We start from the raw sequence: 19,024 nt of genomic DNA on the forward strand, positions 1-19,024 counted from the left end.
CACTGGCTTGCTTTATCCAGCTAAGAGCTGTCGGGTGTTTTGAGCCACAGTTCAATCTGTATTTCAGACTGCTGCTCCAAAACACAGAAAATTACAGAATACGTACATGAGAGTTGGTGCTCCTATTTTTTTTTACTATGTATTTAACATATTAATAATAACTAATAATCTAAATTGTTGAGAACCAGTTCCTTAAATCATGTGGCTTGTTGGTGAAAGGTGTAATCTTACTTTTCTAAGAAATCAGACTTAAGATTTTCACCCTAAATTGAAAAATATATTTCATATACCCACATCCTACCTAGAAACCTAAATATGAGTAGAGGCTGGGCTCCTTTGAATTTTTAAGGAACAACCTGCTGTTGTTTAATTTTTTCTTCAGAAAATGTACATTTCTCATTCATTCTATTTTCAATTTAACAAAGATCTCACTAATCCCCTTTAGTTGCATGGAATCACCAGTTCTCTGAATGTAATCTTTAAATAGGATTTGACTAATTTCACATCACTGTAATAAACCACAGCAAATCTCCCTAAAATCACCCTCTCCCAATTGTGAAATTAGTATTCTATCGGTTTTCATCTGACCCCAGCGCTTTCCCATTTTGTTTTTGCATTGCGGCTAAGAGTAAGAAGATAATATTGCTGTGAGGATTTCATATCATTGAACAAAAGCAACACTAGTCAGTCTGTTTTGCCATGTCAGTGTCAATGATGCCACCTCCCTGACAGCCTGTCACTTTGGAGAGCTTGTTTCCCTCTCATTTCTCCTGCAGTAAAGGAGAAGCCAACATGATTTTCACACGATCTGATGGCCCTTGTTTTAATCGGCTAAATTCAAGGAGTAGCTATTTTAAGCACTTTCTTCTGTAAGCCTCAACCGGTGTTTTGATTATGACTTCTATCTGACTTTGATATTGAATTTATTTTCCTGTATACTAGGGATAAGCAATATGACCAAAAGTATTATATATACCATATTATTTTTGCATCGTACAATATCAGTATTTATCATGATATTCATTTACATTCATTTAATGGGGAAGGAAGTGTTTTCCACATGTTTGTTAGACCTTGAGAATGAATGTAATATAACTTGTTTGTTCAAAATTGCAGTCCTACCTTTTAACTTTAGGGGGCCCATAAAATCGGTTTTATTTTTCTATAAATGTTGTGCTTTCAATTACATTTTTTTTCTGGATTCTGTGTTATATTATCCAATACAAATCTTAAAAAAGGTGTCTAATGAAATAAATCTTTTAAATTATAATCAAAAGAAAATATAACATTTAATTTACAACAAAGCAAAGATGTTGCACAACAGAACTGCATAAATAAAAATATGGACAATAACATAGCTAAGTTGGATGATATACCTTAAAAATAATAACATTATTTTTATTTTTTGAGAAGTATGCTTGGTTTGTTGTGAAGATCGTTGAGCTTCACTGTGTATTTGAAACTGTAAAGCTTACTGATATTGTAAATAATATATAAATAATAATTATAAGCTATAAAATCAGTATAAGATGCAATATAAGATACGCCCAAAATGTAATATTTTAAACATTTATATTTGTGATTATATGATACAAACTAAAATCACATTAAAGATGAGTACATTTTAGAACCATGTTTATACTTGTGTTATAATACTTTTATAAATATTTAGTATGATTTTAGTTTGGTTCATTACAGTAGTTAACAGCCACTCTCTAATGCGTGCTGTGTCTCTCGGTATGAGTCCTATTTCCTGAGTCTTTCCATTCTGAGTCACTCTTTTATCCCCTTTCCCTTACTACTCTTTAACTCAGCAGGTGATTAGGTTAATTGGGCTTCTTCTCTAATTGGGCTCTTAACCCAGTTTGCTGGGATGAGCGATGGAGTGGATGTTGGTCAATGGTGCGATAGCCTATGGGAAAACCATTTACAAACCTGAAGCATAGGCTAATCTCCCAGTTATCAGATGCGGGTTTTGGTGCCACTGTCTCTCTTCTCTCCTCATGTAATTGGCTATCCGTCAACAGTCTAGTGGTCCTGTTGACTTCATGGGCTCTATACCGGGGTGTTTCGTCAAGTTAAGCCAGCACAGTTTTTACAGGGGAGCTGACAGCTCCTGAGATCAGACAGATGGTTTAATGAGGTTTGAGCTGGCCACTGTCTTTGGCTCTCTCATGCTTCACTCTCCTGGGTCTGCTGCTCCTTTAAGTGAGGATGTGTCCCTGGATGTGTGGATATGCCCTGGGGCCGTGATCAGGCCTGATCAATAGCAGTTCACCGTGAGCGGAAGGGGAGGGAACCACTAGGTCAGACTGATTGGATCGATTTCTCCTTAGACTTCACTGAGCTGCTGGCACTCTCACATCAATAACTGCACAATTGTGTTCAGTAAAGAGAGGAAAGAGCAAAAAAACTCTCAGGGTTCTGATTGTGTCCTTCTGTGAAGCGTAAAACCTTCATTCAGGGGTCAAACAATATCTGAAATGATCATACATTCACCTTCATGTTTCATATTTTAATCTGGGTGATGCTCATTTTATTTTGAACTCTTTTTTTTTTGCTTTTAAATTGTGACAGTTCAAAAGTCCTGTTATATTTAAGGCTTGTATTAAGCATTTTCTTTTTATTCAGTATTAATATAATTGCAAATATCATCACTGTATCACTTCGGTTGAATGTTTGAATTGAAAAAAATGGCAAATTTCTTTTTTGTCTTAATTTTTTTTGTTTGTTTCCAATTTTTTAAAATTCTAAAACTTTGTTTCATGTCAAAACTTTGGGCCTGACACTGTGTTATATTGGGCCCTATTTTAACGATCTAAATGCAAAGTGTAAAGCGCACGGTGCAGGTGCCGGCAGGTAAGAGCCAGTTGTGCTCATGCCATGATGGATTTGCTATTTACACGGCGGAATTTGGCAAGCGCAAAGACAGAACGCGTCTCTGAGATGAAACGGAGCTGCTCGTGTGCGATCAAATAGATAGCCTAATTCTGATACATGTGATGACGATCCATTATGACATGTAGGCATATATATGTATATATATATATATTTAATTAGCTTACAAAAAATTATTATGCATTGCAATCCTTTAATTTGTAATATTTGGCATGTTTGTGTGCTGCTGTCCATCCCTGTGTTTAATAAGCAGCGTGTACACGCTCTTTAAATAACAAAGAAAAAGTAGATCTATGGCGCAGTCTGTTTTCAGCTCCTTAAAATAGCAATGCGCCAGCAATGCACCTGAACACACCTCTTTTTAAGACCAGCACGCCCATGGGTGCAAAAATTAATTAAACGACGTGGTGCTGGACGGGAAAATGCGCACGGCGCCAGACTGAAACTAGCAAACACACTTTTATTTTTCCCTTATTTGATAAGTATATAGAATATTAAAGGATAGAATCTTAATAAGCCACTTATGGGTTGTTGGCCTTATCGTGAAACTAATTATCAGCTTTTCTGTTATTAGTTTTTCTGTTTTTGAATATATGTATTGTTTTAATTTCAAAATATGTTTTGCAAACACGCATTCACTTTTTTGTGTATTTGCATTAGTGTTTATACTGTTGGCCCTTGGGCCTAAACCCTCTTCTTTTGTCTCTACAGTCTAGTATGAGGTCAGACATGGGGCTGGCGAGTCCGGGGCCCGTCACCACCTCTGGGAAGTCGCCCACTCCATTCTACTCTTATACTGGCTCCAATCCACGAAGACGCTCCCTACAGGACTCTGCTTCACTAGGTTAGTACCTGTCTGATGCACTCAACGAGAAATCATCACTATAACCTCTTAATTTTGTATAATAAACACTAATGGACGCTACTGGAAATATACATTTTCAGCATTAGCTTTTTTTTTCTTTTTTTTCACTGAATTTAAAGATTCTTTGATTTATGCCACACTAATGCTCTCATGTTTGTCTTTTGTAAACCTGTAATCAAAGAGACGTCTAACTGAGAGCCTATTCTTTTTTTTCCCCTCAAATGTCTCAAAGTTGTTTTTGTATTTTCTCCACAGATCCGCTGCAAACAAAGAAAGTGCGCAAGCCCCCTCCTGGCCTGCCTACATCTGTGAGTACAGCATCATTTCATCTTCCTGCCATCGCTTTGCTTTAAAAATAGATGCTAGCACACAAACAGACACATTTAATGAAAGCCGTTGGTATGGCGGCACACACGTTTTTGAATCCCATCTTATCAAAGTCGTCCTCTGACACGGTGGCAGCATGTACCTGTGAGTATGTCAGGCACATGTACACAGGAGGACAAACCTGCCTCAAATCAGCTCTGTTGTGTTTGTGGATCCACCGTTTGGAGCACGAAGGGCGTAGGTGCGAGGTAACGATAGTTGATTGATTTGTGAATCCGCCCTGTCAGCTCTAGCCTCCCTCTTCTCCCCTTACCCCCCTTTCCCGAGGGAGCAAGGGCTCAGGGACACGAGCTGTCATGCCACATCCATGCCATAGCTCTTTTGATGTTTAATTAGTCATTATGTAGCCAGAACAGGAGGACAGACAAAGATTAATAACGTGGAATTGGGGGAAATTTCCATGGGCGATAAATTAGGATTCGGAGGAAGTGTGGAGCTCAGCTTAACTCCGCCTGTGACCCCTGTTCGCCCAGCTCCCTCCCAACCATTCTGTATGCATAAATTTAAACCGTCATTGTGGGAAAACGGAGGGCAGATAGTGAAAGCCTCTGTTTTGATTCATCCCCAAACCGTAGTGCAGGTCGCAGTGAATGCGTTAAAACAGTGACTTTAGCACAGAGATCGCCCTCATGTTAATACAGTAGTATTCAGATTCCTCCTGCAGAACAAAACGAGGTCTTTGAAAGGCGTGTGGCACCAGGATTAGTCTTCCTGAGCTCTCAATAATCACACGGCATGCAGGCGAGAAATCAGACTCTTCCACGATACATGAATACGTTGCACAACGCACCTTTGTCTTTAAATTTGTGTTTGAATCGTAGCTTGTCTGGAGTCACTCTAGTGATACGGGACACGGGGGAAATGGGGAGTGAGATGCATTTTGCTACTAATGCCAGAGGAAAAAACAAGGGAAGACAGAAAAAGACAGAGAGGTGGGGTGGTAAGGGGGTTTGGAGAGATTGGTGGCCTCGTGGGGTACATCTCTTTGTTGTGTAAATGGACATAGGGCTTTTATTTGTCACTACTTAACACATGGCCGCAGGTGCACTTGCGTGACTCATAACTCAAAGCAGCTCAATTCAGTGCAGGGTAGAGCAGAGACGGTGCACGCGGGAATATAAAACTCTGCTCTTGTAAGAAAGGCTGGATTCTCATCAAGTCCAGCTCACAACAGATTAGGGTGTGTTAGTATCGAAGTTTCGAAAATCTGCAAAAAAATCTGAAAATTGCTCACATAATTTGCGAATAAAAGCTTTTGCATTCCATGTGTTCAAGAGCATGAAATTGTCACTTGTTGGGAAATTTACCTCAAAATAGAAATGTAAATTGTAGCTACTGCGGAAACCGCTAGGGCTGTTTAATTAACAGGACAGTTCAACCAACAATAAAAATGAAAAGTCATAATTTACTTACTCTTGTGTTCTTCTAATTCAATATGCCCTTCTTTCTTTTTAGGGCCACAAAAGGACAATTTAAAAAAAGTCCTCCTCCTGCACAAAAGTATCACAGAATGGTCCCATGTGACATGTGTTGTATATTCCAAGTGTCTTGGGTCTTTACGATAGGATGTGGTGAAAAACTTACCGAAAGTTAATGTATTATTTTATGAAAATCCAGATCTGTGCGGTTCATTACTAGGGTTCTACCGATATATCGCCAATGCCGATATTTGGCATTTTTCTAATATCTGCATCGGCATTGGCTGTCAAAAACTATTATCAGTCGACCACTATTCATTACTGTACTTAACTGCATGTTCATGATACTCTATTAACAAAGCAGTTCACTCCACAAAACTTGACACAAAATACAATCCATGTATTTTCTTCTCATATATATATATATATATATATATATACACACACACAAGTTATAACATTCATGTCTGTCAACTGTCATTCTGACTGTCATGACAACTGGACTTCCAGTCCGGAGATATTTAACTCATTGAAGAAAGTACATAGATACTTTTTTGGGGAGATTTCTAAGAGTTGTATTTTATGTTGTGTTTTTATTCATCTTGATTTCTCACAACTTGTGTGCTTTTCCTGGTTGAATCTGAGTGAACTGCTGTTGTAATTGTTACAGCCGGCTCAACAATTGAATAAGAGCCAACACAAACCAGCAATTAGAGAAGGCAATAGTTTAATCAACGAAACATTATTAACAAATGTATACAAACAATCAGTGATCAAAAAATCAACATTAACGCAAATCAGTAACGAAAGCATGCATGGCAAAGAACTATAAACTCAAAAGTCTCAACTGAATATGAACAAAATAAACAAAACATTATTAACAATTATTAACATTATACATGTACATACATGGAACACACTATACTACTTATATTTATATACACATACACTTATTTATCCAAACACACATACTTAGCGTACAGTTACAATTTTTCCACATAATATACATGTACATACATAAATGCTCTTTTTAATATACCTGCCATACATTGTCAATTTGTATATTGTCAATCCTTACCCACCTATTTGTATTTTTTTGTCTTTTTTATTCCTTATTGTGTTTTTTGTTCTGTCGCTGTTATGTTGCACTGCGGAGCTCTGTCACGAAAACAAATTCCTCGTATGTGTGAACATACCTGGCAATAAAGCTCATTCTGATTCTGATTCTGATTCTGAAAACAGCAACCCGTTGCTATACAATAGCTAGTTGCTATTTACAGCCATTATATGGACAAGCATCAGACTCTTTTTTCTTACATAACCGCTTTTGTGGTCTGAAAACAAAAGATGGGCATATAGCATTAGAATAACACCAGGGTGAGATGATGACTTTATTTTTATTTTTGTGTGAACTGTCCATCTAAACGTAATACATGCATTGTGAATTACATAAAAAAAATGTGTTTCCTTTTGTCAAGAATTTTGTAAAATAAACACATTATTTGTTAGCAATCACTGACAGATGCCTTATGACTGAAGTCCAAAGTATTCTTCAATTCTGACGCAAACGCTTAGCATAATCATACAGCTAAACATGTTGCCTTTCGATAATAGCTAGCATGCACAAACATAGAAGCTCGACACGTGCACACTAGAAAGATTCTTACTTGTCCAGTGTCTGTACTATTTTTCTCCAGAATTCATGAGAAATAAAAAATGAGTTTGTACTCATTTAAACTAAACCCCCTCACACAAGCGCTCATCAATGCAAAGTCTATTGTTGTGTCTCCAGTAGTTTGTTGTTGTTGCTATTGTTCCATCTTATTCTTTTATCTAATTTTTGTATTTATAGACTGTGAAACAAAAGCCTTGTGGACAAACTACTAAGAGCTGAAAAATTTAAGGCATCTTGTGCAAGTTGAGTGTGCACAGTACACGTGGTTAGAAAATTTGCTAACACTTTAAGGACCAATTCTCACTATTAACTAGTTGTTCATTAGCATTCACATTATTGGCATATTGACTGTTTACTAGTACTTATAAAGCACGTTAATGCCTTATTCTGCATGGCCATATTCTACATCCCTTAACCCTACTTAACAACTACCTTACTATTAATAAGCAACAAATTAGGATTTTATTAAGGCAAAACTTAAATATAGTTAATAGCTAAAGTGTTACCTGCACATGTACAGTATTTTAACACTATTCTTAAGAATAAGAATATTTTATGTGCATTTTAGATGCATCTTTGCTCATGGTGGTGTTCCCATCAGGCATTATCAAGTTTGTTGATAGAAACCCAGTTAATGTAGACAGATAAAGTAACATTACTTGTGTATTTCTATAAATTTATTCCATTGTTTATGTTGTAGTTTTTGTTTCACAGTGGAAATTTTAATCTCATGTTGGTGTTTCCATCCAACATTTTTACTGCAATACCCCAAAATTTGCATAAAAGTATGCATGGTTGGAAACATGGTTTGTGTGGACTGGCATTTGGTGACAGCCATCAGTCGCCATCATTGGACAAGAGGTGTTGAAGTGTTACACGTGAGAATAAAGCCACGGTGGCACAGGTGCACCTGCAGAGCCATGTAAGGTTGCTGGGGCATCTGTGTGTGTGTGTGTGTGTGTGTGTGTGTGTGTGTGCGCGCTCATGCATTCTGCAGGGTACCTGTACAGTGGGCTCGCAGCTGCAGATGCCGCTGAAAGCTTTTGCTTGTGTAAGCAGATGAGCCCCACTAGAGGCTCGTAGAGCTGCTTGATAAACAAAATGAACACAATGCTTCCCATCATCAGGCCCTCCGCAGAGAATACAACCCCCCAACCTAAAAATACTTTAACTATTTACCTCTTACCAGCTCATCACTTTTTAAAAAACAGCGCTGCTGATGGATCGGTGTAGTTTACGTATAGATGTAAATATTTATGGAATAACATCCGCTCCTTTTTGGAGCAGCGAGGGCATGCTTTACGACACAAAGCCCTAAATAAGACATGGCAGCAGACTAGGGACGTACAAATATTTATAACCGTGTTTGATTTGTGTACTTGCTGTTTTGAGAAGATGAGGAAAGGAACCATGTTAACCCTTGAACTGTAGGCATAGGTTTAGAGAAAGATAGTCGATGTTTGTTATTCACTCACTGAACACTATTTCCAACTAATTTTAGCATTTATTTATTTCAGCATTTACTGCCGAGCCTCTCTGAGAAACCGCAAAACACTGTCATCATGAGCTCAGGTGTAAATCAACACAGTGCTGCATTTCACTGTGCAGTGTATATATTTATTTAATCATTGGATTATCGCACTAATTGTACCACACTTTCAGCCTGAGGAGGAATAGTTGTAATTCTTAAGTGTGTGGGCACCTGTGCTGAAAGACCCAGGCCCTCTTGACAGCCACACAGGGTAAAAAAGAGTCAAGAGGCGGATGGGCGGCCCATGACTTTGGGCAAGTAACTGCATCTTGTATGAGATTTATACTTGGCGGAGAGCCTGGAGCTGTAGCCTATATGTGTAAATAGCCAGGCTTTTTTTAAACCCCCTTGTCACAGGCACGACTGTTTGATGTGATACTGCCTGTGCTGGGGCGGCGATGTTCAGCCCAGAAGAGATGATCGGAGGAGAGAGAGAGAGGAAGGAAAAGAGGCAAGGAGAGAAAGCAGCAGGGAGTTCTCGCCTTCCTTCGGGGCATTTTGCATGTGAGAACACTGGCTGTGAATGACAAAAAAGATTGTCATTTGGTCTTGAAGATCGCTCAGGCACCCTCGCAAGGGCAGAAGTTGCACTTAGCGAGGAAACGAGCACTAGGAGAAAAGTGAGAAGAAGGTTATGATCCACTCTGGTGACAAGGACATGAGACTAGCGCCCTAAGCTCGGAGATGTCAGCTTGACTGGAGCCTCCACCATTCAGAAGATACATACTGCATTTTTGACTAGACAGCCATCTACAGGCCATGCAAACTGATGCAGGTCACCAATGCCACATTGGGCTTTTTTGTTTGTATTTGTTCAGGGTTGTTTCCCCCTTCTTTTTTGCCTACTCTCTTTGAACCACAGCCTCTAATGCAAGGTCACAACCTTGCGGTGAAGATCCTGTGTAGTTGGACATGCCTTGGGATAAAAGGCCCAAGTAAAGCCCTGTGAAGAATAACAGTACAGTTTGATGTAGGTCTTTCATGTGGCCACTGCTCTTTGTTCTAGAGAAAATCTCTGTTCTCTTTTTTTTTCCACAGCACTGAGTTTTTGCGGCCTCACATCTCTGTTTTAAAAAGCATTTTCTGAAGCTTGTGGTATAAAATTAAAGGCACATTTGGTTTGATATCTCTTGAGCTTACAGTCATGTGCTCTACTTTTCTCAGATTGTTCTGTATCCTCCCATGACTCACGTGTTCAGACGGTATCCTGTAACCTGTAGCTTTTAATAGCTCTCTTGATCTTCAGACATCCCACTTCCTCCCAAACCTATCTGATATTTAGGCTTATTATGTCTCACTTGTAACCCATGTGTCTGTCTAGGGTTTTTCCTCCAGGCCATCAGGTCATAATCCACCCACCAGAGGGCAGTGCACTGGGTCAGGGTGTGTGTGTGTGTGTGTGTGTGTGTGTGTGTGTGTGTGTTGGAGGGGGCTGTCAGTGTTTAGTTATCTATACTATACAAAATTGAGAGGAAGAAATTAAGTGTGTGTTACATTAATACCTCACAAATACATGTCCTTTGATATTTTGCAATCATAACCTTTAGTAATTTTAATATCAACTTTTGACAAAACTAGTTTTTTATCATTTTAATTAGCTTTATGTGAACGCAGTAGTAATCAATAGCATGTCCTCATTTAAATAGGTAGGTTTGTGTGTGTATCTGTGTGTGCGTGTCTGAAAGGATATGAGCTCATCAGATAAGTGATTCAATAGATGTTCCTGGATTGAGTCTGATGCTGAACAGAGACAGAGAATGAGTCTCTTTATCGGTTTAGGCTGCTGAAATTTACCTCAGACTTCAGAGCCCTAAATCATGAAGCCCACAAAAGAGCAGAGACGTGCGCCTTTCATCTACAGCTAGGGTACAAGAAAACCACATAGGAATCTGTGCTAATTTAGACCCACATTCAGATTTCAGGTTGACATATATAAGTGTTATTGGTATTTTGCATGAAAGTACATCCTCACAGCTGTGGCCACTTTAAGAGCATGTTCTGTCAACAGTCAGAGCTGATTAACTTAAGATGTGATGTGTGTAAAGTAGAGCTAATCTAAGCCACACTGGTATGATTTACCTGGCTGGATCGCAGCCTGCACGTGAGCCCCAGACATGCAGGTTGTAGGTCGGCAGACAGCAGATTTCACATGTAGAGACGGTGTCACTGTGGGCTGTGGGCGTACTGTAGGTGCAAGTCAGGTAAGTGGGTGAAGCTGCTTTTGTGTTGCTTGATGTCAGGTACGTCGTAATTGGATGAACGCCTCTTGCTCGACTCGTGCATTGGCCCAGACATGTAAAAAGGCTTCAAAACCTGAAGCTCTCTCCTGGACCTTGATGAAAGGGTCCCAGTGGATTTATCATGTCTGGAGAAGATGCTTGCTAAATACCGGTGTTATTCTAATATAATGTTCATGTCATCTTTTTTGTGTGTTTTGTCTAGGCCCTGTCCTCAGACAGGGAAACATTAATCATAACAAGCACATAACAGAATGCTCATAAGCCCACGAGACTCGTGGAGAGAGATTTTCCTCCTAATGTGTTGTGATGAATGGCCTTATAGAAACACAAAGATGTTAAATTAGCTTGTATGGGTTGAGATGAGCGTTCTGCATGTTTCTAATCTGCAGCCGTGGGATGTGTGTGGGGATGTTGATGTGGAAGTGTCTAGTTTTCAGATTGATTAGTGGGACAGACTGTCTGCAGCACCTATTACATTTAAACTCCATAATCCACACAGTCAGCACAGGTGAATCCCAGACCTCCTGCGTCTGTGGTGTGATGAAGAACTGGGTTGGCTTAACTGTGCAGTCCAGCATTAAGTTTGGTGCCTTCACCAAAAACAAAATACAGCACAAAGTCTGCTATTTTCATCATGTTATTGTATAGTTTAAGAAATATACATTTCTTATATATCTATGTGTGTATGTATATGTATGTATTAGAATGATTTCTGAAGGATCATTTGGCAGTGAATGGCTGCTGAAAATGAAATTTTAACACATTAAATTAAAATAGTAAATTTTAAATTGTTTTAAAGTTCTTGTTTAATATTGGGGAAGTGTTGGCGCAGTGGATAAGATGACCTCTGACATATATAGGAGTTGTAAGTCGCTTTGGGTAAAAGCGTCAGCTAAATAAATAAATGTAAAATATTTGTTTAAATATATATTCGGAAAAAACAATCAAAAAAATTATTGATCAAATGTCACTGTGGGCAGAGCTATCCAGAAGTGCGCATTGTTGTGCTTCTAGCTGTGTAAGGCAATAAGTTGCTTTCTCATGTTGCATCTACAGTACAGACCAAAAGTTTGGAAACATTACTATTTTTAATGTTTTTGAAAGAAGTTTCTTCTGCTCATCAAGCCTGCATTTATTTGATCAAAAATACAGAAAAAACAGTAATATTGTGAAATATTATTACAACTTAAAATAATTGTTTTTAAATTTATTATACTTTAAATTATCATTTATTTCTGTGATGCAAAGCTGAATTTTTAGGATCATTATCACATGATCCTTTAGAAATCATTCTAATATGATGATTCATTATCAAAGTTGGAAACAGTTTCTGCTGCTTAATATTTTTTCAGAACGTGATACTTTTTTAGGATACTTTGATGAATAAAAAGTAAAAAAAAAAAAAAAAAAAAAAAAGCAATGTTTTTAAAATATAAATATTTTGTAATAACAATATACACTACTGGTCAGTAATTTGAGGTCAGTTTTTTTTCTTTCTTTTTTTAAAATAAAATCAATACTTTTATTCAGCAAGGATTAGGGCTGGGACAACGCGTCGAGTTTCTCTCTCTCTCTCTCTCTCTCTCTCTCTCTCTCTCTCTCTCTCTCTCTCTCTCCCTCTCCCTCTCCCTCGTGCATATTAACCAAAATCATTAAATACGATAGAAAAAGGACGGAACGCCAAAGTTTCCATTATTTTAAGTTTCACGTGGAGCATTCTGAGATTTTTTTTTTCTCCATGACAGGCTGCTGGCTCCCACTATTAATTTTTATTTTTTATTTTTTGGAAAAGCACTCTCTGTATAGCTTAAAGCCCTAAGGTTTACATTGGTTACTGTATTCTTTCAATTGCTATAAACAAGTATTTTGGGTGAACTTTTTTATTGAATGCTAGACATCAAGTTGTTGTTATTTTAAAGAAGAACTTTTTTTCAGTAAGCTAGGCCCTATGTGTTCAGTAAGCTTGTTTCAGTAAGCTATGTGTTTTCAAGGCTTCAAGGTTTTATTGAATGCTATCTCTATACGTGCAAAGTAATGCATTCTTAGTCAGTCTTTTATTTTGTAATTTTAAGAGCAATAAACATATATTGCAATGTTAAGGAATTCATGTTTTTTTCATTCAGATATGTAAATCAACATGTATAAATTGTTAGTAGTCAATTAATGGGGAGATAATCGAATCTGTCCGGAAAAATTAATCGTTAGATTAATCGATGCATCGAAAAATAATCGCTAGATTAATCGTTTAAAAAATAATCGTTTATCCCAGCCCTAGCAAGGATGTGTTAAATTGATAAAAAGTGATAGTTAAGAAAATATATTATTAGAATATATATTATTAGAATTTTTTTTTTATTTTGAATAAATGCAGTTCTTTTTAACCTTTTATTCATCGAATATATTAAACAGCAGAACTGTTTCCAACACTCATAATAAATCAGAATATTAGAATGATTTCTAAATGATCATGTGATAGACTGGATGTTACATGTGACACTGAAGGCTGGAGTAATGATGCTGGAAATTCAGCTTTGCATTACAGGAATAAATTTTATATTCAAATAGAAAACTATTATTTTAAGTTGTAATAATATTTCACAATATTACTGTTTTTTCTGTATTTTTGATCAAATAAATGCAGGCTTGATGAGCAGAAGAAACTTCTTTCAAAAACATTAATTTTTCCAAACTTTTGGTCTGTACTGTACCTAGTAACTAAATGTAACCAACAGTGTCTGGTCTAAAGTTTATGTCCAATGAACCTCACCAGTGATTGGTTGTTTTCACAGTGGTAATCAAAAAGAAGTTATCTCTGGCATCTGTGTGGAAGTCTCGCAAGACCAAACCAAACATGCATCGTGAACTCTCCGGACATGTGTCCGTAATTTGTGATTTCAGTTCTGTCCCTTTTCATTTGTCTCTTTCATTATTTTTTTCTGTGTTCTTTTCCTCCCAGCAGTGCATTCTTTATCTGGATTTGTTTTATGGAGCCTTCAAGCATTCCTCCATCACGGCCGTCTCTCTCCTAAAGAATCGACTTGAAACGGCTCCAGGTTTAAAGTGGTACCAGCCTGTCGATCTCAACCACCTTGGACACATTTGAAAGAGTCTCACTCAGAGAAGAAAAGAGAATAAATAATAATAGGATTAGAGGGGCAAGCATAATAAAGTCTCGTTTTCTGGGAAGGCTTTCATCTTTCCATAACAATAATGTTGTGAATGGGACGGTGTTTGGACTGGGAAGCCTGCAGTGACAGACATGAAAGGGGCCGAAGTGGAGCGGGCCTGAGTGGGCTTTAAAGAGACCGATGGCACTACAGGTCAGCGTGTTCACAGCACGTGGATGACCTTGGCTTCACCATCTATTTTTGCACCCCTGTCCATTCATTCTCAGTGACTGTGTCCAGCCTTTTTCTTTTGCCTCTCTTCCACTTCCACCCTCCTATTTCCCTTCATTTTCCCTTCTTTCCCCTCATTCTCTTCTCCCACCCCCAGTGCGCCTGTTATTTGGGTTGTGTTCCCTACCGCCCCTTTGGTCTGTGGGCAAGAGGCCCTGGAAGGGGAGCAGTGGGTACAATAAGAGTGTGAGGAAGTGGAGCGTCATTGCTCTCGGTGCTTGACGTCAGCCTCGGCCCTCTGCAGCTGTTGGATGTGTTCAACAGCTCTCTGTGTTTGCTGTCACGCCACTGTGGAGGACTGTTAAAACAACAGCCACAGGTCGCAACATTGGCAGCAAGACTTGGTTAAGGGCAAACAAGTGCATGGCATGAGAAATGCATAGTCTAATAATATTGTCAGCATTAGGAATTGTGCTTATTGTGTATCACCATATTTTCATATAATTAAAAGCATACATTCATTTTTTTACTAAGGGTGGGCATGATATGACAAATATAATATCACATTTCACAATTCATGATTTTATAATGTTGGTTGTACTATTTTTCAAGTTGTCTGAGTAGTACAGCCAAACTAATTTCCCTATTTTAAAAACAAACTATTACAAGATAACAACATTTAGGCCATAGTGGACGAAGAAAAAAAATAAGAACAAAGATACACTTTAAAATACACATAATATACAAATAAAATAAACAGTGCTTCATTTTTCAAGTACACTAGCATTCAAAAAATTGAATGAACAAATATAAAAATAAAACATTATATACAGTACAATTCATTGATTCTTATTAAAGCATTCCTATTAAAGATTTTTCTCTGTGTGTTTTGTTTTATTAACATTAAAGCCATAGTTCAACCAAAAATGAAAATTTTTAACATAAAGGTTATTTTGAAGAATGTGGGTAACCAAAGAGTTGCTGGTCTTCAGTGACTTCTGTTATATTCAGTTTTTTCTACTATCAAAGTCAATGGGGACCAGCAACTGTTTGGGTCCCCACTTTCTTCAATCTTTTTTTGTGTTCAGCACAAAAAAGAAATTAATACAGGTTTGGGACTACGTGAGAGTGAGTAAATAATGACAGAATGTTAATTTATGGCTGAACTATCTCTTTAATGGCAGTGGCAGCATGTTTAAGTACTGTAACACGCATCTAATATACAAGCATGGATCCGTTTTTCTTTCAACTGTTTACTTTCATTTTAGACTGTATTTACATTTAAACCTTGTGTTTTTCACAGTATTAGTGCTATCAGATTGGAACGATAACTTAGTCCAGTAATCAGGTACTGTTTGGCAGGTCACCCAGATCGGTGCAGTATGCGAATGAAATTGCAAGGCTTTAAAGCACATGCAAATAATCTACTTTTGTGATTGCTAATCAGTGCAGTGCAGTACGAGTTAACATTTGATGTAAATGAATGTGGCGTTGTACATTAGCCTTTATTGAAACGAAGGCGCTAGAACAGCAACAGATAGATTTTGCGCTGTAGTGCGATACTATGATGTTTCTTTAAAAGCAGATTGTGAAGACATTTTAATCATCCACGATCAAAAATTGGCCTATCACACACCCCAAATTTTTTACACCGTACAGTTCAAAGGTTTGGGGTCAGTAAGGTTTTGTTTGTTTTTGCCTTTTGATTTTTGGAAAGAAGGCTCTTTTACATACCAGTACTGCATTTTTTGATTTTTTTTTTTCCCTCAAGGATTGTTTGATGAATAGAAATTTAAAAAGGAATAATATTTGTCTTTACCAGCTCTTTAATTATTTTATTATGTAGTATATATAATATCATAAAATCTAATAAAATCGTTATTAGTAGTAAGAAAATATGTTACTATTACATATATTTAATATATTACTGTATTGCGGTTATATTTAATATAGTACTGTATTGCGGTTATATTTAATATAGTACTGTATAGCGGTTATAGGGTTATCACTTACTTTTTTTTTCATTTACAAGATTTTTGATGCTGTGAGGGAATCCTCACCGTACCCTCAATCCAACCCCTCAAAAAAGAAAAAGAAAAATCACTAAAAATATTAATCAGCTCAGCATTTATACCAGTGTGTTTTTGTGCATGACCCTTCTAAACTAGTTTGTTTCATTTCATTTTTGTATGCTTGTGAAAGAACAGACAAAAATCAACAGGCAAATGAGCATTGTGTTACATCTGCCCCTCTGTTACACACAAGAAATCCACCATTCTAATTTCCTTTCTGTTTTTATTTTTTTTTTAAGTACAAGTCAATCCACTTACTCATTTGTTTTCCGCTCCTCCCTCACTCTTTATCCTTCATCTCCCCCCTCCTCTCTTTGCCTCAGCACTTTGTGAAGCTTTAGGGGAGCCTAGCTCTGGGTATTGGCCCGTCCTTCTCCTCCTCCTCCTCCCAAAAGCCAACTCCCCCCCTTGCTGTCGGTTGGTATGGTCCTGCTTTGCATAAGTTGTCTGTGAGTAGATCCATGTGTAAGGGGCCAGCACTAAAGGAATTAGTCCCTTGTGCAGCGGGTGGATGTATGTGTAGGGAGCGGGTTTTTGAAAAGAGATCCTCTGTCTCAGGCTCCACGTCTTTCCCAGTATCACTGAGGCTTTTATCATGTATTGCGCCTACCCTGTGCCTGGAATGGGCAGCATGTATTACTACAACGGAAAATCGGTGAGTGCCTTCTCTCCCTAGAGGAAATGTGTATAAGGAAACATGTTTTTCATGCGAGCGGTGAGCTGTCGGGTTTAATGGAGTGGTGAGCCGTGTCTGTTCTGTGTAGAAAGTGAGTTGAGGGTCTTGTTGCTCTCAGCTTTGCTTGTGTGTGTGTGTGTGTGTGTGACTGCTGACTGTGTTTCCATTACCTCAGTCTGAGCTGGGTCAACATTTACTTTCATTTACAGTTCACAAAGTGTGAGTTCTCACCAGTTTTCAGCTGCTGTAGAGAGCCTTTTTAAGTCACAAAAAAATGTGAATACTGACTATCTGAAATATTAATGTATTTTAGAGAGAAAATGACACTTCTGCAAGTCGGTCGCTGTTTTCCTGATAAAAGCACACTTGTTTGGCATAAATGTCCGAGTTTTCTGTGTGTTGGTAGTTGTGTGTGTCTGATGCTGGTTGTGCTTGTGGCTCACCGTGAGCTCGGAGCGGCCGCTTTGCTGAGACAGGATCACAGTAATAACAAGTGAGAGTCTGGGAATGATTAAGGAAGAGAGTCTGTCTGTTGAGGTTTGACTTTCCTGTTTGCAGATTGAGCTCAGAGCTGCAGCATCGCTGTTTCTCCATCTGTTTTTAATCAGCCAGGCATTCTTCTCCCTACAAGAATCCTGATGGGACTCCTAAACCTCTCCACCACAGGCCCTTTGATTTCTGTGTGCCTCTCACGATGCCTGTTTGCCTGTCTGTGTGTGGCTGTCCGTGTGAACGCTTGTGTGCATGTGTGCTGAGCGTTTGTCAGGTGCTTGAGGACTGGATTGGTGGTATGGGCTCGTGAGAAAGAGGTGGCGACTCAAACCTGCACTTGTGCCTCATGAGAGGCTGTTTGGGTTGACATGGCTTTACTTAAAGCGTTTCCAAAAAGATAGCAAAGTCTGATAAAACTTCCCTTTGAGAATGATCTCAAAGGTAAAAAAAAAAAAAAATTCATACAATTTGAAAAAAGAATGATTAACTATGAATATTACTTATAGAAATATTTATTAAATAAATAACATTGTTTACTAGTTTGGGTGGGTTTAGTTGGCTATATATTGGGAACAAATTTATCCCAGATAAACTAGATAAGTATTATTAAAAGTTCAGTTTTGGGATGTAATTATTATTATTATTAATCAGATTTGGGTGTGTATTTAGCTATATAAAAATATGGTGTGTCCTCAATTAGATGGCCAAGTAAACATGTCTGTTGGGTGGGGGGAGGGGGGCAGAATGTTCCACAGACTTCCTTAAAGTGAGTCTCTGCTCCCCAGACAATGCAAAGCACTGAACGCACAACTTCAGTAGAGAGGAAAAAGTCTTCCTCTCTGTGTCTGTGTAAGGCTCTGGAGATTTCTCCATCTGTTTGATGAATTTAAGAATGATCCGTTACCCATTTAATAAAAGCTTGCTTATTAAATTTATATTATTCACATTATTAGTGCTGCTTTTAACAAGGACTTCAGGAATCATGCTTGATGTTTCCAATCTTGCTCCCGATCGTTTCTGGGGACAAACGTGAGACCGCGGCTTGTGTTTTCACTTCTTTTGAGGTCATCTGACAGAGTCCAGCGTTAGTTTCCTCATAGGCCGTTATGACAGATCTCTTTGTTCCTGCACCACAAAGCTCACTTTGATCTTTTTATATTAAGTATTTCCAGCCTTGTAATGCAGGCTGGGAGGAAAGAGAAAATGAGGAGCATGTGGCTCACTCGGGTCGGAGATGAGCTTTATGATTCAAAGCAGTGGGTAAATGCCCAATAAACCCTTCCTTGTGTTGCTTTATTTATATCTTGGCACACAGATATTGTTTATTTATTAAATGTCAGAAGCTGTGAGCATCAACAAAGATAAAAGTCCCATTGATTTGTTTGAATGTCAAGCTGGTACCAATAGTTTTATGGCCAGGCCCTGGAGGGCA

The 19,024-nt window shown here is 38.1% G+C and overlaps 1 protein-coding gene across 8 annotated transcripts in view; it reads left to right on the forward strand.

The window, feature by feature from the left end:
- LOC132108660 (transcription factor 12-like) overlaps positions 1–19,024 on the forward strand; it is a 135,131-nt gene that overhangs the window by 91,597 nt on the left and 24,510 nt on the right. For 6 of the 8 annotated variants that reach the window (XM_059515256.1, XM_059515257.1, XM_059515258.1 and 3 more), the window contains 2 exons: positions 3,610–3,742; positions 4,019–4,071. In XM_059515256.1, coding sequence (XP_059371239.1) covers positions 3,610–3,742; positions 4,019–4,071 — 186 coding nt within the window. Of the gene's footprint in view, positions 1–3,609; positions 3,743–4,018; positions 4,072–16,884; positions 17,080–19,024 lie in introns of those variants that run through there. The other 2 variants (XM_059515262.1, XM_059515263.1) reach the window with 2 other exon arrangements.

Source organism: Carassius carassius, chromosome 2 (assembly GCF_963082965.1).
Source record: "Carassius carassius chromosome 2, fCarCar2.1, whole genome shotgun sequence".
Classification (NCBI taxonomy): Eukaryota; Metazoa; Chordata; class Actinopteri; order Cypriniformes; family Cyprinidae; genus Carassius; species Carassius carassius.